Source organism: Idiotropiscis lumnitzeri, unplaced genomic scaffold, assembly GCF_059441095.1.
Source record: "Idiotropiscis lumnitzeri isolate Australia: NSW breed Sydney's pygmy pipehorse unplaced genomic scaffold, RoL_Ilum_1.0 HiC_scaffold_50, whole genome shotgun sequence".
In the NCBI taxonomy this organism is placed as follows: Eukaryota; Metazoa; Chordata; class Actinopteri; order Syngnathiformes; family Syngnathidae; genus Idiotropiscis; species Idiotropiscis lumnitzeri.
This window is the reverse complement of record NW_028283588.1, coordinates 782,414-808,135: the sequence shown is the minus strand read 5'-3', so window position 1 is coordinate 808,135 and position 25,722 is coordinate 782,414. Positions and strand designations below refer to the sequence as shown.

The 25,722-nt window shown below is 42.7% G+C and overlaps 1 protein-coding gene across 1 annotated transcript; it reads right to left on the bottom strand.

Annotated features, from left to right (window-relative positions):
- On the bottom strand, positions 1 to 25,574 carry LOC148315719 (uncharacterized). The gene is made up of 4 exons (XM_088287397.1): positions 25,482 to 25,574; positions 2,017 to 2,112; positions 903 to 1,055; positions 1 to 798 (listed from the first exon to the last, which is right to left on the bottom strand). Exons 1-4 carry the CDS (start codon positions 25,524 to 25,526, stop codon positions 781 to 783), a joined length of 312 nt encoding a protein of 103 aa, XP_088143523.1. The 5' UTR covers positions 25,527 to 25,574; the 3' UTR covers positions 1 to 780.
- Between the last annotated feature and the right edge of the window lie 148 nt (positions 25,575 to 25,722).

The window sequence follows — 25,722 nt, the reverse complement described above, 5'->3', positions numbered from 1 at the left end:
TAGTATTTAGAATTTTAAAAAGTGCTTGAAAGGTTTTGTTCATGTAAAACCAACAGATTATGACATTATTATTATTATTTAAATCAGTATTAAACAGCATCAGCATAGGTTAAAGATATTATACAGACTATATACGATAAAAAAATACTAAACCACCCTTGCTTTTCCGTCATTTCTTGTATAAGTTAACACACAGATGTATAACATTTGTTTATACAAATATAACGATTAAAAAGTAGCTGATTAGAGTTTTAATTTTGTATTCATTAATCTGTAATAAAAATGGACATATTTTGGTTAATAAAATTAACAAGAAATAAAAGTAAAGGGTGTTCTAATACTTTTTTCAAGATTGTCCTAACATACATTTAATGTTTACAGTATATGTCTTCGGAAGAAGCGCAGCATTAGATTTTTTTTTTTTGTTCTCTCTCTTTGACTTCTGAATTTGAATTTCTGTCACAGATGTGCTTGAATTCTATTTTGGATGATTTGTGTTAAACTGCACAAATATTTGAAGAGCCATAGAATTCAAGAATCACACCAGTGCTGCTACTCCTCCGAACGGGTGAACGCCCTTGATTAACAACCTGCGTTGAGGTGGCTTTTGAGATTCGTGGTGTGGGAGAAAAATCTCTGAAGGCATTCTTAGACTTTAAGAGAGGGTCCACAATTTTCAAAGATTCACTTCCGTCTGAATCAGAGGCCTCACTTGTATCCGGAATATATTCATCTCCACTGTCATCTGAGTTGGAGTAATAATGCTTATCCATTCCAAAGTCAGTCTGTTTTTTTAATCTAAAAAACAACAACAACGAAATATAAAGGATAGAAGGCAGGAGACCAATAAAATATATGCAATTTGCTTGTAAGATTCCCTGAAATCTATATGGGTTGTTTACCTGTATACTTTTGGTCCTCCTGAGCCTTGGGATAGTAATATGGTCTGGGTCTGAGGCGCAAAGTTCAGGGGCAGGATTTGACAATGATTCGTCAGAATCTGTGTCGTTATTCCAAGGAAGATTCAGCCCATATTTTTTGTCCAAGGGAGGAGACTGGGTTGCATCAGAGTCCAAGAGAAAATTGAGAACCCATTAAATACTTAATCCCCAGAGGAATCTGCACAGAAAAAGGTCTTAATTCTATTTGAAAAAAAAAAAAAAACTAAAATATTGATGAATGATATGACAAAATAATGTAATAACAAAATTAATTGACCGTAACAAAAAGCTCCCGGGAGGAAAACTACATTAAATGTTTTTTTAACAGGGCAGTGAAAATATTGGAAAATAAAAACGATAATAAATAAAATAATATAAAAAAAGAATTCAATGTGTATCGATGGACCCATATGAAATACTTATATCGCTATGTACTTATCAGCCATATCGCCCAGCCCAATATGTAACTGCAACTTCAAAACCTCGGGCCATAACAGGATTGTAACATGGGATGCATATCTTCATTCCTAAATTTGTAGATCCCGAGGAGGCTGCTCAATGGTCCTGGTAATCTAAACCTCAACCAATTCGGTCACAGCCAATGTTCTCCATCCTTGTTAAGAAGTTTTGAAATGATTTAATAGATATACTATTGCAAACTATACCAGAATTTTAGACATTTTAAACTTTTGATCACAATTTTACCTATTTTCTAAAAATCTGAAGAATCCACATGCCAAATCACCTGCTGTAGACACATAGGTTCTGTTCTGACAGATAATTCAGTTACAGGTTGTGTACTTAAAGCCAATAAGAGGGCAATGCAGCAGTCGACAACCTGACGAAAGCTTAAGTCTCCCAATGAGAGAACTGTAGTGGCTGGTAGGTTCTTAGATTGTAACATAGTAAAGACATATACTAGGCATAACTGTATATCATATGATGATGAGGGAAAATATTATTAGCTACGATTTATGTCCAGATATATTAGAAAACTTGTCCAACCAGCACAGGTCTATCTAACTGTAATTTTAACATCTCAAGACACGACAGGATGACCACATGATACGCATACCTCCTTTTCAGAGTCTGTCAAAACTTGAGAAGGCTGCTTCGATGTTCTGGTGGCATCAACCTCAGCCGATTCAGTCATTGTCGGTTGTCCTCCATCCTAATGAACAAGTTGAATATTAATTTAATGAATTAAAAAAAGAAAATGGATCAGAATTTTACACATTTTAGGCTTTGGCCACCCAAAACAAAAACTAACAAGTTCACGAATGAAACAAAACCAATTACTTTAGCGCATGACAATTAATCTTCAGTAGAGATATGTTGTGACTGATATTTCAGTCACAGGTTGTCTTTTGAACGCCACCAGGGGCGCAATGGAGCATAGGACAGCCAAAAGTCTTCTTGTCGGACACCTGTAGTGGCTGGTAGGTTCTAAGATTATAACATAGTAAAGGCACATACAACTCCTAACTGTATTTCATATGATAATGAAGGAAAAGATGATTAGCTATGATTTATGTCAACAATAAAAATGGCTCTACGGGGTCCCCACAAACACAAACCTGACAGTTGGGTGTCAGATGGCCAACATACCTGACACGCAATTCAACTCAACTGGACCCCACAACACAAGAAAAAGCTGAGTGAGCCTCAAACCAGACATACACATTCACTGACAAATATCCTGTGACACCAGATATATTAGAAGTCTTGTCTAATCAGCACACGTCTATCTAACTGCAATTTTAACATCTCGAGACACGACAGGATGAGTACACGATACGCATACCTCCATTTCTGAGTCTGTAAAGCCTGGAGGAGGCTGCTTCGATGTTTTAGTAGCATCATAAATTTATTGAATTAATTATATTTGAGGTTGGATTAGATTTTTACACATTTTAAGCCTTAGCCACCCAAAACAAAACATAAGCTCATGAATGAAATAAAACTAATTAATTTCGCCCATGCCAATTAATCTTCTGTAGACACGTGTTGTGACCAGTGTTGTTTTTGGCAGGCATTTTAGATTTTGTCCAAGTCATTTGGACAAAGTGCTGATTTGTTTACATCACATTTAGTCATCCCAATTCGTTATAGTTTTAGTCCAGTTTTAGTCAACGAAAACTAAAAAAAGGGTTTTAGTCCAGTTTTAATCGACGGAAACGCAAAAAAAGTTTTACCCTAGTTTTCGTCAATTTATTCACAAAGGTTTTAGTCCAAGCGGCACGGTGGCCCAACTGGTTAGCAGGATGGCCTCACAATATTGAGGTCGTAGGTACGATTCTGGCTCCGGCCTTCCTGCGTGGGTTTCCTCTGGGTAATTCGGTTTCCTCCCATATTCTTAAAACATGCATGGCAAGTTGCTTGGACACTCTAATTGCCCCTAGGCATGAGTGTGAGCGTGGATGGTTGTTCGTCTATGTATGCCCTGCGATTGGCTGGACACCAATTCAAGGGTGTACCTCGCCTACTGCCGAAGACAGCTGGGATCGGCTCCAACACCCCCCGCGACCCTAGTGAGGAGAAGCGGTACAGATAACGGATGGATGGATGGATGGGTTTAAGTCCATTTGAGTTAAAACAAGGCATTCAAGGTTTCCACCCAATAACAAAGACTTTTGGATGGACTACAAAGGATTCTTCATTACAAACAGAAAAAAGTGGCAACAGTGGAATCAATGCTCACTGCTCCAAAATAAGCAGAGAAGCAAAACATTTTGTTGGGCAACTGTTGTGGCTTTATTTCACTAAAAGCAACATAAAATAATTTATGAACCACATGCTAACAATTTTGTCTCGTCAACGAAAAAAATTCATGTACATCACGTCATGTTTTCGTCATAAAAGAACCTCGTTTAGCTTGTCATCGTCATTAAAAAAGGGGCATTAACGAAGTATTTTCGTCATAGTCATCAGTGACGAAAACAACACTGGTTGTGACTGATATTTCAGTCCCAGGTTGTCTCCTGAACACCACCAATTGGGCAAGGGGGCGCAGGAAAGCCTGGGGTCTTCTATTTTTACAGTATAGAAAGGCTAAATATCAAATTGAAACAGTGTTTTATATCATGAATATACAGGGTTGGTGCTGGTTCTGGTAGGGAAACCACAACATAAAGATGTCCTTAATTAGTCCCACAATGGGGATATTTGCAATATGGCATATGATGGCCTAACAGGGCCACCGCCCAGAAAAGAGTAACGCAGAACTTTGTAATACTGTCACTCCCTGACCAGTTCGTTGTTCCTGAAGAGCCAAACTTTGACTCAGACCCACAAATTTGAATTACAGATAGTGGACAATGGAGAACTCCCCCAGTCAGTCAGCATGTTCAACTTCCATAGAAACCTCAACATACATTTATTAGATTGCCAAACTAATTGGAAACTACATCACCAGAACACCACAAGTGGGCTCTGTTATTGTACTTAAAGATGCATCTTACAAACCTGTGTTCTCCAAGGCCAGCTGGTCCATAGTCTTAAGTTATTTCTTCGCCAACATCAATGTCTCGGAGCGCAAACAGACAGAGGTGTGGTCTGTCCTCTGTTGTCTTCTTCTTCATTTTACAGTTGGGGTGCATGTGGTCATCATTAACCAGTCTTCCCAGACTGCCATCTTCTTGAGCGGCATCAACACTTAAAATAGATTTAAAAAAAAAAAAAACAATTATTCAATCAATGTCAGAAATTAATCTTTGAGACAATCTTGTGTACACAAAACATAAAAATAGGAAATCCACAATTTTTAAATCTTCTAAATCAAATCATACAAGAAATTTCTATTGGAATCAGACCCGATTAACAGCTTGTCTTTGAGACTTCATGGTCTATATTTTCATTTGTACAGATTCAACGCATGAATAAAAGTAATTACCGTATTTTCGCAGTCATAAGCAAACAAAGCGCCCTGTCAGTCGATGCGTCCATTAAATGGACAAAGTACCACTCACGTCCATCAGCCCTTGTCATCAACGAGCTGTTGGAAGTGCATGTTAGCACACCCTGCTGGGCAAAGAGTGAGTTGTCCATGCTTACAATCGACCGTGACAAATACACCATCTGACTATAATGTTTGGGTGATGGTGTTGGAAAAAGCTGGACAAAGGGCAGCTGTCCACAATGTTTTAGTCTGTCTTATCATTTATGTTATTGCAAGCAAGAAACGTCCCAGGTTTAGACAACAGACAAAAAGTCCAAAGCATAACAGCACATCTCTTTAAACAGCCATGCAAATCTCTCTAAACAGCTATGGGATTGTGGGTCTCTGCTCCCAGAATGCATTGCTTGAATTAGCTAAGGCTGAGTGGCTTTTGTATTATTTTTATTTTTTTTGGGTATATTGATGGCATGAGAGATACATGTTTGTGTTAATCTTATTTCTATGTTTCATTGTTTGCTTGTATGATGAGTTTTTTATTTTTTTTTGAAACCGTGACTCTAAAGAGTGTGGTGAGCAGCCAAGTCCCTCCCCTGACGTTGCTTTGTAGGCTATTGCCAATGCACCTAATATTGGCCTGAGCCATTGTCAGCTATTGTCAATAGAGACTTGGCGTCTGCTGCAACAATGGGGTGATTGCTCATGTTATTGGGGCATAGTAGGCTGCTATCGGCTGTGTCAGTGTGGGCAGCTCTGCCAAGTTCATGCTATGCTAACAGCAGCTGTGCTATCGTCTTGTCAGGCGGTGCGTCCAGTATATGTTACAAAGACAGAAATAGCGGCCTCAACAGGTGTTGCGCCCTTTGACACGGCGCGTCTTTTGGGTGCGAAAATACGGTATACATTTTTGCTTAGAGAATGATTTTTCCCCTAACACTTATGGGATGAGTATGTGTTTATTTTTTTAAATAAAAACAAAAATAAGATAACATCTCAATCTTTGCCTCACCTCCAAGTTTTTTCTTGCCGGCGGAAGTCAAACAAAAAGACAGTGCCTCTTCCATCCATCTTCCTGCGTTGAGATTTATCAGAATCTATCAATTTTCCTCTGTACTCCATAATAAAGAATAAAGTCGTCTTTCCTGAAAGGGGCCTTGGTAAATACTCCTCGACCTAGTTAACAGGGAAATCAAGATAGCTTCGTCATATTTTTAAGCACACAAATAAGGAGTCATCATATTCATTTGGGCCACTATACTAATGTAGGGTGGTTTGAAACATTGCTTCTTGTGAGGGATAGAGCAGAGCCCTTCTTTATGATTTTAAAGGAACAGACCAGCCAAAATTCATTTTCCAGCATTGCATTAGCCAGTATGTATTAGGACTGAAAGTACAAATGTCAATGGCACCTGGTTACGTAAAAAAAAAACTTTAAGATTATTTAGTTTCATAACAATGACATACACTGTATACACAGTCATATTGGATCGCGTCACGTGATCTCTGTGACGTATAACGTGCTTTACACTAGACTATCAATATCGGACTTGTTCACCGGTCTATTGTGGTATAAAAATGCCGGAGGGCGTCATCAAGTACAGCCTTAATTTAGATAGAACTCCTACCATCAGGTTTCACGCTCACTGAAATAACTTGAAACTGACAAAAGAAAAGGTCAAGACACTCTTAATGCAAAATAACCACTTAAAAAACGATGTCAGCTTGGTTATCAGAAAACAATAATATATCTTAGCAAAAGCGTTAACATCATACCTTTAAATGAGTTTATATACTTCGCTTCTAACTCTGCAGTCTTGTCCAGACCCTTGACTGCATGTTCAATAGTATCCTGCTTTGGGGACTTCCTGCATCTCAGGGAAGGCATTGTTTATTCTATAAAGAAAAAAGACAGTTTTGTGTTGAGAATTATTAATACTATAGGCTAAATGGAGTTTTAACAATATCAGTGTAAGAAAAATAAATTATAAATTAAAAAAATATCAATCCCTCCATCCCAATTAACGATTTCAACCATAATAGTTTATATTGAAGTTTAAACAACAGACAGACAGATTTATGCAGTGTGACTACAAAAATCTTACCAAAATTGCATTCACAGTAACCTTTGCTTTAAGAATCATGTAATTAACCAGTGAACATCGTGTCTTACACAAAAATTAATGACAGAAATTATCATGGTACTTGCATTCTGTTGTTCTATAACAAAAGTGCAAGCTGTTAGCTCCGCAAAGCTAACGCAACAAGCTAGCGTCCCTCGTGCTCACATTCAATGCAAACCTGACCACCGGATGAAAATACGCGTCGGTTTAGTTCTTTAAATGAGTAAAAGCACCATGACGTTTTATAATTATTCAATGCTTAACTGGAGCTCGTCAATTATGTCGATGTAGGAGCACATGTTTGCTAGGCCAGTGTTGTAGGCCCACATCCATGGTGCTACTTTGTTTTGTGTTTTCCACACAACTATCTCTAACCATGAACAAATGCACTCGAGGCATGTTTTGAATAAAAACAAACGAAAAACACTTACCTCTCCGTTTCAACAGCAGTTCGAACTTCGAAGTGGTGATATTCTCCAGCGTTAAGCACCTGCTCGAACTGCGAATAGGTCAAATTCAACAGCGTCTTTTTTCTGTCTTAATAAGGACGCGATGAGAGGAGGAGCGCTTGCCTTTTCGTCAGCACGCCCCGCGCGGGTGGTGCTGCTTTATCACTCTCTATCTGTGCCCGCCCGCCGGCATGTCGATAGAAAAATAATATTCCTTCAAACATTACTTTCATCTTCTTAACGTTTTGTAGTGAATTTAACAGGTTCACCACTTTTTTCAAATACACCAATGGAAAACAGGTCTTAATTGAGGAAACATACAAAGAGCGTCTCACAAACACCTTATGATGAGCAATGTAATTTGATCACGTTTTTTGTCACTGCCTGGACGTCGGTTCACTGGCCTGGTGGCAGTGGCTTGTAGACACTGTCACTGAGTGGGAACGGATCTCAAGGTGGGTCAAACTAACCCAAGCAGTGGATCGGTCCGTTTTTTAAATTTATTAATTTTTTTATTTTATGTATTTATTTATTATTTAATACAAGGGCTTCGGCTCACTACCAGTGGGCAGGACCAAAGAATTTGGGTTTCCTTTGAGCTAGGAGGCAGTCAAAGGCAGTCCAATCCCCGGCAACATAAAGCGCCTAGCTCTGGGGACATGGAATGTCATTTCTCTGGTAGGGAATGAACCCGAGCTGGTGTGTGACTAGACCAGTGGTTCTCAATTATTTCCTGTCATGCCCCCCCTACCAAGAAGAAAACAATTCGCACCCCCCCCACCACAATTTTTTTTTACATTTCGTACTAATGTACATGTTCTTTGCATATTAATGTTAGATTGTCAATAAAATATCTTACCTTAACAAAGCTAAATTGATTAAAAAAAATATCATTTTGAGAACGACTATTGTGAGGATCTCGAAACTCAGTACTCTGTGGTGCTAATATTGATGAGATGATAAATATGTTGAAGCCACAGAACAAAAAGATTAGATATTGTTTGGAAATTAATGACGTACATAACAAAGGAATATCAGCCTTGATTGGAGTACATTACTGCATTTAAATTTTTAATAAAAATGAAACAATTATTGATGTTATGACCACTATGAAGAATTTAAAAAAACAATATATAGGGATAATTATAGTTTTCATTTTGTTATGTTTAGTCTGTTCATGTTGCATTATTTTTATGACAAAGATGATGGTTAATCGTAGGTTTGTTGCCCAAATGTACCGTTACAACCTGATTAATGTTGAGAATGACGAACTCAAACTGGACACTAAAACGTAAAAACACATGGACTTCTTGCCCCTGTCCACACACGTGCACACACACACACACACCATACACGAAGATCCGGGAGGTAAGGACGGCTGTCCTCTCCTACAACGAGGCAAGGGCCTCCACCAAGTCACCCCAGGGACAAGTTTTATTCCCTGATGGTCATCAAATTATGAGGATCTCATTCTACGCCGGAAGGGAGGAGGGGAATTTTTCCCTAATGTGAGGTTTTCGCTCCTCCACTGATGATCACACTGTTGTATGATTTCATTATGATGATCTGTCTTAAAGCCGTAAGGACATGATTTTTAAATCCACAACAGGGGGGAAATGTAAGATGGGCTGAGGATAGGTAATCAGTTTGTGTATTCATAATCATGTTTTTATACACTCATTAATGTTTAACACACACAGAGACACTTACTTGTTATTTTAACACACACACACACAGACACCGTATCCTGAAGATGTGTTTAGTTAAACTGACCTTGGGTTATGATTTTCTGCCTGCTGGAGTCCCTGGTGATTAGTTATTGATGCTTTAGTTAAACTGACCTTTATACCGTGAGTTATTGATGTTTTCTGTCTCTTGGTGATTAGTTGTTGATGCTTTTCTGTCTTCTGGTGATTAGTTATTGATGAGTTAGTTTCAATAAAAAGGCAGAACGGAGGGTGAGAGTCAGAGGGTGTGCGGGATTGAACTGGCAAGACGGCTGTTTCGCCTCCTGGCTCCCTCTCCCATTCTGAATGGCACAAAACGAAAACTTTAGTAAGTTATTTCAGTCTAAAAAAGGCGTCAGGGCATTTTTAAACCGGACAGTAAGTCATCACTGTCTTGGTTCCTTTTTGTGCCTTGACCCATCCCGGAATTATTGAAAGGATGCAGTCCTATTTACAGGCCCCAGTGACACCCCAGGTTTCTGTTGTTTGTACGAGGGCGCTTAATAGGTACTGCTATTCACAATCGTCTTAGGCTGTTTCTTTGCAGAAGTTTATGGACAATGTGTAGTGCTGTAGGATGCAGTCTAGAGCATTCTTGACATTGAAGCTTTTGTTTCCAGCAACTGCTAATGCGACCGTGCATCAAACATGCAAAACACAGACCCTTGCTCCTCAAGAAGTCAATCTTATCCTTGTGATGCTTTCTCCTAAATTCCTTACAAATTGTGAGACTGTTGCTCTCCATTACAATTAGCACATGGTTTGGCAATAGCATCCACTGAAACAGGTTCTGCCTTTGGCGTGGTGGTTTTGTTGTTTTCCATCTTGGCGGGCACAATGACTGTTGTGAAGACTTTCTTTGATTTTGGTGTTTCTGTGTGTTGTGATTTTGTTTTCTGTTTTATAGAATCTTTCGTGCTTGTCAACAAAGTCAACAAAATCCTTAAACTTCACTCTTCTATTTGTTCTTTCTTGGAGATTGCAGGCAAATTTTCTCCAAGATTCTATAAGTCTGTATGGAAGTTTGTTTGCCAATGCCTTTATATTAGCCATGTTGTCCAAGTCCTCCATGTAATTAACATCTGCCATTATGTTCAAACAGCCCATAAGGAATAATGTGAAAGACTGAAGTGCAACACCATCTTCAGACTTGATTGTTGGCCAATCCATGGCTTCCTTTAAATATGCTTCTGCTATCATGAAGTCATCACCATAAAACTCCTTCAAGATTTGTTTTGCTTTGGTATATCCTGTCAGAGGTTCCATATGGATGCAGCTCTTCACCAACTCATGTGGTTGTTCACTAGTATACTGCAGCTAAAATTGAAGATGATCACGGTTATCACTTGTACGGCCTTCAATCCCATGTTCAATGGCACCTATACAGGTTTTATAATGCAGAGGGTCGCCTTTAAACGTAGGAATGGAAAGTTCGGGAAGTAGCGATGCTTTTTGACTCTTTGCTAAGTATTCTGCGACACTGGCTTGCTGTGAGATTGCTTGGCAAAGGCCATCAAGCACATGTCCCTGTTGTTCTCTACTTTCTGTCTGATGTGGAAATCTAGCCATTGGAATAGTCGAAGTGGGAGCATTTCAGGTCAACACTGCTTGTTGCTCTGATAGGCTGTGATGGTAATTGAATGTTTTTCCTTGTTTAAATTGTAACACACTCATCAGGAATGTGGATACCATCCTCCTGGGTATTTTCATATCTTCTCAAGACATCCAATTTAGCATCAGACTCAGGGAGTGCCGTTTGCATTGCATGCATTTCCTTCTTTGCCTTAATTGCTCAAGTGCCAACCTTTGTTGTAAATCAGCAGCCTTTGCCTTTAAACATGCTCGTTCCATTTGAGCCTTTAATTTAATTGAAGACGTTGACAGAAGTGAGCTTCTGTCTGTTAGATTCTTTACTTCTACTTCTATGGGTGTAGTTAGTTGATGCAGATCTACTATCATCAGGTGATATTTGTTTATTGCATCCTTCCTCTGCACGTTTCAAAACGTCCTTCTTCCATTGCTCACATTTCCATTAATTACATTTTTTGGATCAAACCAGTTATTTTGGTCATCGGCAAAATCCTCTTCAGTCTTTAAATTTTGCACACCGGAATTGAGGTCCACAAATTCTTGCTCCATGCCGCTAAAGCAAACACAAAGCTCAGTTTTTTACAGCGTCAACATTTGCATCATCCTCCATCAATTGTTCAATTTGACGTTGCATGGAGGTCAATTGAGCAAATTTGCACCTGCGTGCCTGCATCCGTTTAGGCTTGTGATCTTCTACAGCTTTTCTCCGTCATTTTTAATGTCCGCTTTCCACTGTCTTGTTCCTCCATGTCAATCCACAATCAAGCAAACAAAAACGTCAAACTGACTGTAGCGTCTCAATTTGTAGGTCAGCTGAATGACGATCAAAGTTTTAAGCAGTTTACTCACGCACCTGTTACGTGCACGTCCTTGTTAACTCGCGATGCTTGTCAAGTATGGACGCATGCTAACAGCTAGCAGCTCATTGTCCCGACTGGAAAGTTGCTCCTTAGCTGTGATGTGCCTAGGGTTACACTATCTATCATTAACAAACACAGCCAGCCCTCCTCTTTCCTCTTTCCAGTGTCCTGTCCGCAAGTAGTATTTGGAAGCCGTCAAATTCCACGACGGTGTCCGGCGTTAGGTCTGTTAGCCATGAATCCGTGAACATCAGCAAGCTAGCTCATTGGAAGTTCCTCTTGTGCCGCGTTAGCGCTGTTAGCTCGTCCATTTTCTTGGGAAGGTATCTAACATTTCCCATAAAAACGGACAGGAGGACGGGGTGGTCACGCCTCCTCTTTGCCTGGCGTTTCGCCCCCGCGCGACATCCCCCGTCTCTTCCTCCTCAACTCGTGGGGGATATCGGGTCTCGCTCCGGGAGTCGGCACGGGGTTAGCACGAAGTGCTAACAGCTGATCTCTTGTGTAAACGATTGATCCGTAGCTCCCAGTGACATCTCCGGACACGATCACGCAAAAAACAGCCCCCAGCAGCAATAAAACCACCGCAATTTGGATGTCCATTGCTGCGATGAGGTAAAATAAATAAAACTGGGTAAAGGGAAAAACACGCGAAAAAGGCTCAAATAGTGAGCCGTGCTGCTTTAGCAGGTAGCCACTCGCGTGGTGACGGAACCGTAAAAACAAATGTGGTCCCATCAAAATCTGATGGGATATTTAAAAATAAAAGCGTGAAAATTTGCTTATTTGTCTGTCGTCACCAATGATTAAAAAAATTAAAATCATTACAAAATCCTCAAGCTATCGTGATACCAGACAAGTTCTGCGGGACACCAGACCACCCCAGTTGTCCACAAAAAGTGGTCACTTCAAAATTTGATGTGGCATTTAAAAATAAAAAAATCACCTGAAATATGCACTGTGATCAACACTGATTTAAAAGAAAAATCTTTAAAAAATATCCTCAAACTATCGTGATACCAAACCAGGATTGGGGATACTAGACCACACCAGCTGTCCACCAAAAGTGGTCACATCAAAATGTGATGTGGCACTTCAAAATAAAAGTAGCCTGAAATTCGCTTATTTCACGGTCATCACCACTGAGTTAAAAAAAAAATAGCTCGAGCTATCGTGATACCAGACCAGTTTTGTGGGACACGAGACTACCCCAGCTGTCCATAAAAAGTGGTCCCATCGAAATCTAATTTGTAATTTCAAACTAAAAGTTGCCTGAAATCTGCACATTTCACTGTCATCATGCCTGACTTTAAAATTTCATTAAAAAATATCCTCTAGCTATGGTAATACCAAACCAGGTTTGGAGGACACAAGACAACACAGCTTTCCACCAAAAGTAGTCCCATCAAAATGTAAGGAGGCATTTTAAAATAAAAGAGCTGGAGCTGTCGTAATACCAGACTAGTTTTGTTGGACACTAGACGACCCCAGCTGTTCATCAAAAATGGTCCCATCAAAATCTGATGTGTAATTTCACAATAAAAAAAAACCCACCTGAAATATGCACATTTCATTGTCATCAACACTGATTTTAAAATAATCATTTCAAAATACCCTCGAGCTATCGTGATATCAGACCCATTTTGGGGGACACTAGACAACCCCAGTTGTCCATCAAATGCGGTCCCACCAAAATGTGATACGGCATTTCAAAATAAAAGTAGCCTTAAATCAGCATACATCACTGTTATCAGGCCTGACTAAAATATCATGACAAAATATCCTCCAGCTATCATGATACCAGACAAGACATATTTCACTGTCATCACCATTGATTTAAAAAAAATAATTAAAAACTAGAGCTGCGAGCAGCTATAAAGGGCCCTCGCCACCCGGACAACGTTGGGGTACTGGCACGTTGGAAATGTGAAATATTTCCGAGAAATAACGTGAGGAATCTTCAAGAGGAATTTGCTTGTAGTTAAAGTTAGAGCAGCTTTTGTTTTCAAAGCCTCGTCAATGTTTGAAGTAAATTTGTTGGCAGGCACTACAGGTGCATCAAATCAAAGACTAATAGACTGAAAAACATTTTCTTTCCGAGAGCCATCACCATTCTGAACTCTCACACACATGCACACACACACGACCACCCTTACCTTGCTGAACAGCGACGTATTGTGTTGTATTTCTCCAATTTCATACTATTTTCCATCACAATATTTATTCTCTTATTTATCTAATTTATATATTTGATTAAATTATTGTTGTATTGCACTGGAGAGGGGAGCTCCCTAATCTTGTTGCACACTGTACAATGACAATAAAAGGATTTCGGATTCTGATAAATTTAGAATGGCCGACTTCCTGTTCAATTTAGCATACGGCTCCATGAGACTTTTTATTAGGTCTTGGCTTTGTACACACTTCATCAAATTTTCAGTTTAGTGAAACAGAGATATGGGGCTGTTTTTTTTTGTTGTTTTTTTTTTCTAGGGGGCGATTGCGAGCCATTTTTAAACAACTGTACGACAAAATAATAAAATATTGTGAATATTGAATCAACTCCCGGTTGAGTGGACGCTGGCACGTTTGGCTGCCACTGCTCACCGGTAACTCTCAGAATTTTTTTGGATCCGCTTGTTGTACCTGCTTTAGCAGTTTACAATCCCTCCAGTTACAGTGATTTTATTTATTATTATCTGTATGTTGAGCGATCCCGATTCTCATGAATGCCACCCACCGATTGCATAGTCGCTGACGCGTCTACTGTGGCTAAAGTTTAGCTTACCTATCAAAGTTAGCACCTGTCTGCCATGTGGACCCGCAGGCCAGTCTGCTTCTCGCACTTCTGCCTGTTCCTGTCATGTCATCAACCTGTGTCAGGACAACTTCAATCCACTGCCGCTGAACTCCGCTGGATTTACCGACACATGCCCGAGGGAAACGCACCACCACCACTGCTCCTCCTCCCGAACATCGCTCGTCGACCCTTGAAGGATTGTATGGCAATTACCGGCATTTTAAACATTTATGGGACAGAATGTCAATTATTTAATTTAGCAGGTTTATATTTACTGAATATGCTATGATCGCAAAATTCCGGACGAACTGGCGAGGCTGCCCGGCTCACCGTGGCTTGTCATCGGGACCGGGAGGCGGCGCAGGCGACGCAGAGAGAGGAAGCAGAAGCGGGGCTGCAGGTCCGGTGTCTTGCAACGGCTGCGACGGCAGCCCCATAGGCAACCACTGCCGAGTCTGTACCTCACCAACGCCAGATCCGTGGTCCACAAAATCGACGACCTGGGATTACAAATCCTGGGAAACCGCTATGTGCGAGACAGCAGTGTGATCGTCGTCACGGAATCCTGGCTGCACGCAGACGTCCCCGATGCTAGCATCCAGCTGGCCGGGCGCTCGCTACATCGCGCGGATCGGACAAGGGACACCGGTAAGAGACGGGGCGGGGTGGCTCTGTGTTTACGTGCATGAGAACTGGTGCGGCGATAGCACGATCGTCGAGAAGCACTCTTCCCCCGACATCGAGTTCATGTCCGTTAAATGCCGGCCTTATTTTCTCCCGAGGGAGCTAACGGTCGTGATTGTCACAGCTGTTTACATCCCTCCCGACGCTAGCACTAGCACGGCGCTCTCGCTACTCGCGTGCGTCATCAATAAACATCAGTGGGCCCACCCTGATGGCGTTCACGTAGTAGCGGGAGACTTTAATAAGGCCAATTTAAAGACTGTACTCCCAGAGTTTCACCAGCATGTCAAGTGCCCAACGAGGGGAGACAACACTCTCGACCATGTGTACTCGAACATCAAGCACGCATACAGGGCCCTCCCACTCGCCCCCCTCGGCCAGTCAGACCACCTGTCCTTGCAGCTCGCACCTGCATACACCCCTCTCAGGCGTAGATTCAGGCCCACCACAAAGACTGTGAAAACCTGGCGTGACGGCGCCATGAGTGAATTACAGGACTGCTTTCAAGACACAAACTGGGGCCTCTTTGATCATCAGGACCTTGATGTCTACACACATTGTGTAGTGGACTACATCAAGTTCTGCATGGAAACTGTGTCCCTACACAGGACTATACGGACCTTCCCAAATGCGAAGCCCTGGATGTCCAGCAGGGTTCGCTCTCTCCTCAAGGCCCGTGACGCTGCCTTCAGGTCAGGCGACAAAGCCCAGTACAGGGTGGCTCGTGCTGACCTGAGCAAAGGCATCAAGCTAGCCAAGGCAACCTACAAGGGGAGGCTGGAGGCCCACCTTGCCAGTAACAGACCACGGGAGGTGTGGCAGGGTCTACGGAGCATCACCAACTTCCGTGGCAGCAGCACGACCTCTGCAGACCCGAGTGCATCGCTGGCAGAGGAGCTTAACTGCTTCTTTGCTCGCTTTGACTCGCCCCAACCGTCACACCCCCGCACTTCATGCTCCAACTCCCCCCCACTCACCGTAGAGGAACACGATGTGAGGCGCGTGCTCCTGGCTGTTAACCCCAGGAAAGCTACTGGACCCGACGGAATACCAGGCAAGGTCCTCAAAACATGTGCCCACCAACTGTCACATGTATTCTGCAGGATCTTCAACCGCTCCCTGGCTCAAGCAGTCATCCCCTCCTGCTTGAAAACTTCCACCATTATTCCTGTCCCCAAAAAGTCACCAGCCGTCCACCTGAATGACTACCGTCCTGTTGCTCTCACACCAGTCATCATGAAGTGCTTCGAGAGGCTGGTTCTCCAGCACATCAGGGACTGCCTTCCTCCCACTCTGGACCCCTACCAGTTTGCATACTGGGCTAACAGATCCACTGAGGACGCCATCAACACTGCTCTGCATGTTGTGCTGGGCCACCTGGAACAACAGCAGAGCTATGCAAGGATGCTCTTTGTGGACTACAGCTTGGCATTCAACACAATCATCCCAGACATCCTCGTCGCCAAACTTGACATTCTCGGCCTCCCTGCCCTCACACGCATCTGGATTAAGGACTTTCTGACCAACAGACCCCAGACTGTGTTGCTCGGCCCCTACACGTCCTCCACCTGCATGCTGAGCACCGGTTCCCCTCAAGGATGCGTGCTGAGCCCTCTCCTATACGCCCTCTACACCTACGACTGCAGCCCGGCCCACGGCAACAACACCATCGTCAAGTTTGCTGACGACGCGACAGTGGTCGGTCTGATCTCGGAAGGTGACGAGACAGCCTACAGAGAGGAGGTAAAGAGACTGACAGCTTGGTGCAAGGACAACAGACTGCACCTTAACACTGCAAAAACAAAGGAGATTGTCGTCGACTTCAGGAGGAACAAGACGGTGCCGCCCCCCCTCTGCATCGAAGGCGTGTGTGTGGAGAGGGTCCACACGTTCAAGTTCCTGGGAGTACAGATCTCCGACGACCTTTCTTGGACTCACAACACCACAGCAGTGGTAAAGAAGGTCCACCAGCGTCTGCACTTCCTGAGAGTCCTCAGGAAATTCAACCTGGACAGGAAGCTGCTGCTAGCCTTCTACCACTCGTCCATTGAGAGCCTGTTGACGTACTGTGTCTCCACCTGGTACAGCGGCTGCACTGAGGCGGACAGAGTGAGGCTCCAGAGGACAGTCAAAACAGCGCAAAGGATTATTGGCTGCCCTCTCCCCTCACTGTCGGACATCTACACCGCCCGGTGCCTCAGAAGGGCTCTCAACATCGTCAAAGACAATACCCACCCAAACTCACACCTGTTCGACCTGTTGCCCTCTGGCAGGCGCTACAGATGCATCAAATCGAGGACCAATAGACTGAGAAACAGTTGCTTTCCGAGAGCCATCTCCATTCTGAACTCTCACACACACACGAGAACACCCTTACCTTGCAGAACAGCATCGTGATGTGTTTTTATATACCCTATTCTGTACTAAATTCCATTGCACTCTCTTATTTATTAATCTAATTTATATATTTGTCTGTCTTATTGTTGTATTGCACTGGAGAGGGGAGCCTTCTAATCTCGTTGCACACTTGAGTACAATGACAATAAAGGGATTTCTAATTCTAATTCTAATTCTACTACGCATAGGAATGACTGATTGTAGTCATGGTCTTTACTGATTTATGATATTATTTTCACATGCTAAAGTTATATTACTTAGTTTATAAATGTGTGAACAGAGTATTTTCATGACCTACACTCACATTCACATCATACATATTCAGTCTGCACATTACAAACTGATGACAAGCCAGACAGCACTTCATGGACAAATATGACAAAGCACATTCTCCACATAGGACATAGAGATGCAAACATACCAAATTGGGCACTGGATTTAGTTTTAAAATCGCTGCATTGGCTCCCCGTGTGTTTCAGGATTGATTTTAAGGTTCTTCAATTAGTTTTTAAATGCCTTAACGGTCTTGGGCCATCCTCGCGGACCCTGAGGTCCTCTGGCACCGGCCTGTTAATTATTCCTCGGGTGAGGACTGGAACACATGGCGAGGCTGCATTCAGCCATTCTGGTCCTCGTCTATGGAATAGCCTGCCGGAGGACATCAGGTCCGCAGAGACTGTTGATATTTTTAAAAGGAGGCTCAAGACCAGACCTGGGCATTGCACGGCCCGCGGGCCACATCCGGCCCGCCGGGTGGCACTGACTGGCCCGTATGACAGACCTGGGCATTGTATGGCCCGGGCCACATACCTTTGGTTGACTCTGACCGCGAGTGTAAGGTAAATTGGAAATTTCAAAGTAAACATACTTTTTAATTTCACCTCATTCATGGGCGAAAGCTGCACTGCTTTTATTCTGAAATTGTTTTTTTTTTTTATTCCCGCACAATGTGCGTCGCACATAATGACGTAATGCGTTTATCAAGACATGCGCGCGATTGAATCACAACAAGACAACGTTCGCCCTCAAAAATGTCCGCTCAGGCTACAAAAAGAAAGGTAGATGCCGAATGTAGAATTTTCAACAAAAATTGGACAGCGAAGTATTTATTTACTGAAGTTAGAGGTAAAGCTGTGTGTTTAGTTTGCGGGGAGCAGATCGCCGTGTTGAAGGACTACAATTTGAGTCGGCACTACCAGACGAAACATGCAGAGAAATATAAAAACGGCACCAGATAACAATGAACTGGGACACTTTTTCTCAAAATCACAGTTCAGTGACAGTCAATATGTTGTATCTTGCTTAATGTTTGGTGCAAAAAGACAATATTGTGATGTCTTTAAAATGCTCAGAACCTTTACACAACTATCCAACAGTATATGGAACTCAAAATGTGTTTTGAAGTGAATGTGACAGAATATGTTTACTAATATGAGTCACAAATAGTAAAAAATGTTAATATTTTGTCTACCATTGTGTTGAGAAATTTGAATGAATACATTTTTGTAAGGCAACCTCATTTTTTCAGTTTATTTGGTATTTAGTTTCATTGCTTAACTTTAATGCCAGCTTGTCAAAACAGTGCTATTTACTGCTTTTTAAAAAAGAAATACAATTAATATTATACAGAATTGAGTTCAGCCTTTTGGCCCGGCCCTCCACAATATTTTATGTTTCTTATGTGGCCCCATGGAAAAAATAATTGCCCACCCCTGCTCAAGACTCACCTTTTTTGTTTGGCTTTTAAATAATTTATCTTAGTCTTTTAATTCAGGATTGTCATTTTATATATTATCATTGTCTTTAATTTTTTTTAGCTTCTTTGTCTTTTAGTATCATCATTTTTCTTATATATTTTAGCTCCGTCGTTTTATATTATTGTCTTTTAATTTTTAGCTTCTTTTTTGTTTAGCATTATCATTTTCTTTTATATATTTTAGCTCCAGTGTTTCCTCAAGGGGGGCCTCCGCGCTGGGAGGTGTGGCTGGCCTTCTCACAGGGGGCTTCATCCCGGAGGCTCCTTAGGCCCGGCGGACCGGGGCCCTCTGCACTATGTCTAGGGTCTACCCCGGTCAGTCTGGGCTAGGGGTCTGTGTGTTGGCGCAGCTCCCTGTGGGCGTGAGCCGTCATCCCTCTCAGCGCGGATGACCTACCCTGGGTACATTTTCTCATATGGTTTCTCTGTGCCTTACCCTGTCTTTCTACTAAGATGGTTTATTAAGTTGTGTGAATGCGAGTGTTCTGTGTGTGTGCGAGTTCAGGCGTGTATGTGGATGTGTCTTGTGTTTATGTTGAGTGGGTGGAATGGGTTTTAGTTTTTCGTTGTAATTTGGATGTTTTTATTGTACAGCACTTTGAGCCGCATTTTATGTATGAAAAGTGCTCTTATAAATAAAATTTGATTGATTGATTGGAGGGTTCAAGGGGACGCCATTGCAAAAACACATTCTGAAAGACATAATTTGATTTTGGAGCACACATACATGCACACTGACAAGATTACAGGGGAATACCAGCAGGAGAGACGGAGAGACTGCCCGCCGGAGAAGGCCAGCCGTGGAATACCAGTCTTGGGGACCAGCTGGGAATCAACCATCCAGACAATGATTAATCTGGAGAGGACCTTCCCTTGGACGTAGACCCGTGCCGGGGGAAGAATGTGAGGCTGGGCTGAGATAACGCACGACTCTTTTCGACTGTGCTTGCCCGAGTACATTTTCTCATGAGATTAAGAAAAAGCCGCTCAGTACTATTTCCTGAACCTCCGCCCTATTTCCTACCTACCATTCATTTCAAAAGTCCTAGATAATGTAGTCGCCACTCAACTCCACTCTCATCTCACCTGCAATAACCCTTTCAGTCCGGTTTCCGTGCACTTCACAGCACTGAATCAACTCTACTCAAGGTCACCTCTGCTCTCCTCATTGCAGCTGACTCAGATTCATTCTCCATTGTCATCCTTCTTAACCTGACTGCGGCCTTTGACACCATCTCACACACCATCCTTCTCAAAAGACTTTCTTCCATCGGCATCACCCACACCGCCCTCAACTGGTTCCATTCATACTTCAAAGACCGCACTCAGTTCATCCAGCTTAAATATTTCTCATCAAAGTCCCTCCCAGTCACCTCAGGTTTGCCCCAAGGCTCGGTCCTGGCCCCCCTATTATTTATCATATACCTCCTTCCCCTTGGCAGAATTTTCCGAAAATTCAATATCGCTTTCCATTGCTTCGCGGATGACACCCAGCTCTAGTTCTCCTGCAAACCCAGCATATCACTCCCTCCCACCTCCGTCACCTCCTGTCTATCTGAAATCAATGACTGGTTTTCTAATAATTTCATGAGGCTTAACAGCGACAAAACAGAAGTTATTCTTTTCAGTACAAAATCAATACAATCCAAAGTTGGCAGTTTTCCCATTCCTGTTGGCCCCTCCATTGTTTTCCCATCCCCTCAGGTCAAGAGTCTGGGTGTCATCCTTGACAGCACTCTATCTTTCCATAAGCATAATAACACAACCCGGTCAGCCTACTTCCATCTGCACAATATCAGTCAACACCGCCCCTCCCTTTTTCCCTCATCCACTTCTATTCTGGTCCAAGTCGAGTCAAGTCAATTTTATGTGTATAGCCCTTAATCACAGACAGTCTCAAAGGGCTTTACATAACCACAATCAACATCCACTGATCTTAACCCCCAGGAGGGCAAGGAAAAACTCAAAACCCCATTGGGGGAAAAGTGAGAAAACTTGAGAAGGGACCACAGATGGGGGGGAAACCCCCTTCCAGGATGACCAGGCTGCTTTGGATGCCAAGTGGGCAACATTTGACACATACAATGATGCTATACAATGTTAGATGAGATAATGTGAGAGTCAATTAAATGAAGTGCTGCAGGAAGATGACTTTAGTGGAGTGGGTCCTCATCCAGGACTGTAATCGCCATGGCAGCATATCCGAGGTTGAGCCTTTGATCTTGAAATAGTCAGTTTGGGGTAAATTCAAAACAGCCACTTCCAAGTGAATCACCATCACCTAATTCCCAAGCTGTGGAATTGGGAACAGAAAAAAAAGAACAGAAATAGTAAACAGGCCAACAAGTAGTTCAACGAAGTGCTGAAATATAGGGAAATCAGAAGAGGTGCTGCATGAAGACGACTTCGGCAGAGCAGGTCCCTCCCCGGTTGGTCAGTGCCGTAATCTTCATAGCAGGTCACCATCACCTAATTCCCAAGCAGGGGAAGAGGGGGCAGAAAAGAGGAGAAGCGGCAGTAAACAGGCCAACAAATAATTAAATTAGATGCTAAAGTATATAAATAAATGTCGCGCTGCAGGAAGACGACATCACTGGAACAGGTGCATGCCCAGTTTGTCAATGCCTTAAACTTCCTAGTGGGTCACCGTCACCTAATCCCCCAGCCGGGGAAAAGGGGGCAGAAAAGAGAAGATAAGAGAAAAAGCGGCAGTAAACAGGCCAACAAATAGTTCAACTAAATGCACAAGAGTATAAATGCGTCTTTAATAGTGTTTTGAACATTTCTACTGAGGTGGCGCCTCTAATACCTGAGGGTAGTACATTCCAAAGCATTGGTGCCCGAATAGAGAACGCTCTAGAACCTGTGGACTTCTTTTTGGCTCGCGGGATCACCAAAAGACCAGCATTTTGTGAGCGAAGGTTTCGGGACGGAACATATGGTACCACGAGGTCAACGAGATAGGAAGGTGCTAAGCCATGCAATATTTTATAGGCAAGTAGCAGAACTTTAAAATCACATCTCAAGTGGACCGGAAGCCAATTCAAATTGGCAAGTATCGGGGTAATATGATCAAACTTTCTCGTTCTAGTCAAGAGTCTAGCTGCTGCATTTTGAACTAACTTTTAATACTAGACATGGGGAGACCCGAGAGCAAAACGTTACAATAGTCGAGGCGAGACGTAACAAACGCATGGATTAAGATTTTTGCATCACAAGTTGATAGAATTGGGCGAATTTTAGCAATGTTACGCAGATGAACAAATGCAGTTCTAGTAATATTTTTAATGTGCATTTGAAACGACATAGTTGTGTCAAATATAAGACCGAGATTTTTTGTTGAATCCTTTTGGGCAATTTATCGATACTCATAGTGGTGTCTTTGAAAAAGGTACAGATGACGCGCTGGTCCAATGATCAGCATCTCGGTTTTATCTGAGTTAAGACGCAAAATATTGAAAGACATTCATAGTTTAATTTCGGCAAGGCATGCCTCTAATTTATAGCAATCACACGGATTCGTTATATCCAACGGCATGTATAATTGCGTATCATCAGCATAACAATGAAAACTAATGTGATATTTCCGTATAATATCACCAAGCGGTAGCATCTAGTACCAATCCCTGCGGAACTCCGCGTGTGATCTTACAAAGATCAGAAGACGCATTGCCATGAATTACACGGTGCGTCGTCTCCGACAGATACGAATTAATCCAAGAAAGCGCTGAACCTGAAATGCCAACACAAGTTTCAAGGCGTTTTAATAATATGTTATGATCAAGTGTCAAAAGCGGCGCCAAGATCGAGTAAGAGTAATACAGTGAACCCTCGGTTATCGCGGTTAATGGGGACCTCGTAGCGGTCGCTGCTCGGGCCCTAATAATAATTTCTACAAAAACAATAGGGACCTCGCCGCCGTCGCAGCTCGGGCCCTAATAACAATTTCTAGAAAAACAATAGGGACATCGCAGCGGCCACTGCTCGGGCCCTAATAATAATAATAAAAATAATAATGATTTCGACAAAAACAATGGGGACCTCGTAGCGGTCGCTGCTCGGGCCCTAATAATAATTTCTACAAAAACAATAGGGACCTCTCCGCGGTCGCTGCTCGGGCCCCAATAATAATTTCTACACAAAGTCCATTGTGGTGACCCGCCCCCTTTTAAGTAAATTCAAAATGGCCGACTTCCTGTAAAACCTAGCTCATTGCTCCAAGAGACTTTTTTGTAGGTCTTGGTCTTATACATACAGTGAACCCTCGCTACTTGGCGGTTCACCTTTCGCGGGTTCAGTGTTTCGCGGGTCTGAAAAATATTCGGGGGCATTGTAGTTTCGCCGAGCGGCACGACGGGGTGCTGGAGCGGTTAGACGGCCGGCGTGCGCCGAAGAAGAGCGTGGGCGAAGAGGAGAGTGGACGAAGAAGAGCACGTTCCCCCGGACACGATGGGTGGCGACGTTTCGCGCGGTTCGGACAGTACCAGAGCTCCGGCCGGCGTGCGTGGCAGTTAAGCCGTAGAGGAGCACCTTCCCCGGGCACGGGCGGTGCCAAGCGGCCCCTAAGTTTAACCGAATGGAAGCTCCGGAGGAGGAGGGCATGCTCGCGTCACAGTAAGCCGAAGAGGAGCACCTTCCCCGGGCACGGGCGGTTCCAAGCGGCCCCTAAGTTTAACCGAATGGAAGCTCCGGAGGAGGAGGGCATGCTCGCGTCACAGTAAGCCGAAGAGGAGCACCTTCCCCGGGCACGGGCGGTTCCAAGCGGCCCCTAAGTTTAACCGAATGGAAGCTCCGGAGGAGGAGGGCATGCTCGCGTCACAGTAAGCCGAAGAGGAGCACCTTTCCCGGGCACGGGCGGTGCCAAGCGGCCCCTAAGTTTAACCGAATGGAAGCTCCGGGGGAGGAGGGCGGGTGTGTGTCACAGTTAAGCCGAATTGGAGCACCTCTTCCGCCCGGGCACGAGCGGAGCGCGAAGCTGTCAGTTATGAATGTATAAAAGAATAAATAAATAAATAAATAAAGAATGCCACCTTTCATTTCACAGGGCACACCGGACGGCGTACCAGCAGGTAAAAGTCGGAGTAATTAAATAAATACAAAAAGAATGGCTGGGGAATAAAAAAATAATACGTTTTAATAATAATTTGGTTTTTTTGTTATAACATGAATTTCACTCTCTCTCTCCCCGTATATATGTATATATATATATATATATATATATATATATATATATATATATATATTTCTATATTTATTATATATATTGTATATTTTTTTAAGCATTTTTGAAGGTGCGCCGCTACTTCGCGGATTTTCAGTTTTCGCGGGTGGTCTCTGTCCCCATTAACCGCGATAACCGAGGATTCACTGTACTCCATAAAATTTACAAAAAGCGAGGTGAAACACTCAACCAGGGCTGCTTTTTTTAACATTTCTCGAGGGCCATGGCGAGCCATTTCAAAAAAGCTGCACAACTAACGTATAAAATATTGATAAATTTGCTCGGCCTGATGTGTGTGTAAAGTTTCACGAGTTGTCGTTCATATTTAGAACCTCATAATCAGCGTTGTTTTATTGCCGAACAGTGCAATGCCACTCCCACAACTTTACAAGAAAAAGGACGAATTTCGTATTGTGACATCCTCATGGCCGAAACAGTCATCCGAGCATATATGAGGGCGACCTTGTTGAGTTGCACGGAGAAAAACATCCAAGAAAATAACTTGTATTAGCTTTTACCAGTTGGTGGCGCTACTACTACGATGAAAAATAAGTTGGTAGATGTCTTCAGGGCTGAAGTATCCTCAAATGTGTACAACTTCGAGAAGATAGGATCATCTGAGTCATGTTGCCGGAGCTTTTATTGCCACAGAGTACAATCTGACTTTTCAGCACCGTAATAGCCACGCCTTTTGCCAAAACGTCACAAAATTCGGCAGAGAGTAAGATCATTGTCTTGAGTCTTTTCTGACTAATTTTCAGTCGGATTCGTCAAAAGGGCACCGTGCATAATGTGAAAATTTAAATAAAAACAAATTTTTGATTCCACTTGGCGGCGCTGTGTGTATAACAAAATAATAACATTAAGATGTCTTCAGGTCGGGACGTTTTATTTACAGGTGAAGGTTTGGATTTTTAGGAGCATGTGCAGGGGAGTTATTAAGCATTCGTTTATTTGTATTAGGTTCATTTTGTCTTCTTATTATTGATATTTGACTGATTCATTAAAAGCAGACAATTATGTTTTAGGTTAATTTTTTACCTGACATGTTTCGGCGAGTCTTTCGCCTTCTTCAGAGTGTCGCATGATGGTGTCTTGAGACCCGTCTTTATCAGCTGATGTTCCATGAGGGTGTGACTTACCTGTCAAAAAAATGAAAAATCAGAGCAGTAAAAGAACAAGCACAACATGAACATTACAAATCAGCAATCACTGACCACTGCAAAAGGGAAAACCACATCATGGACCGGGAGAAGGGCAGGGTCATCCGCACCGAAGAGAA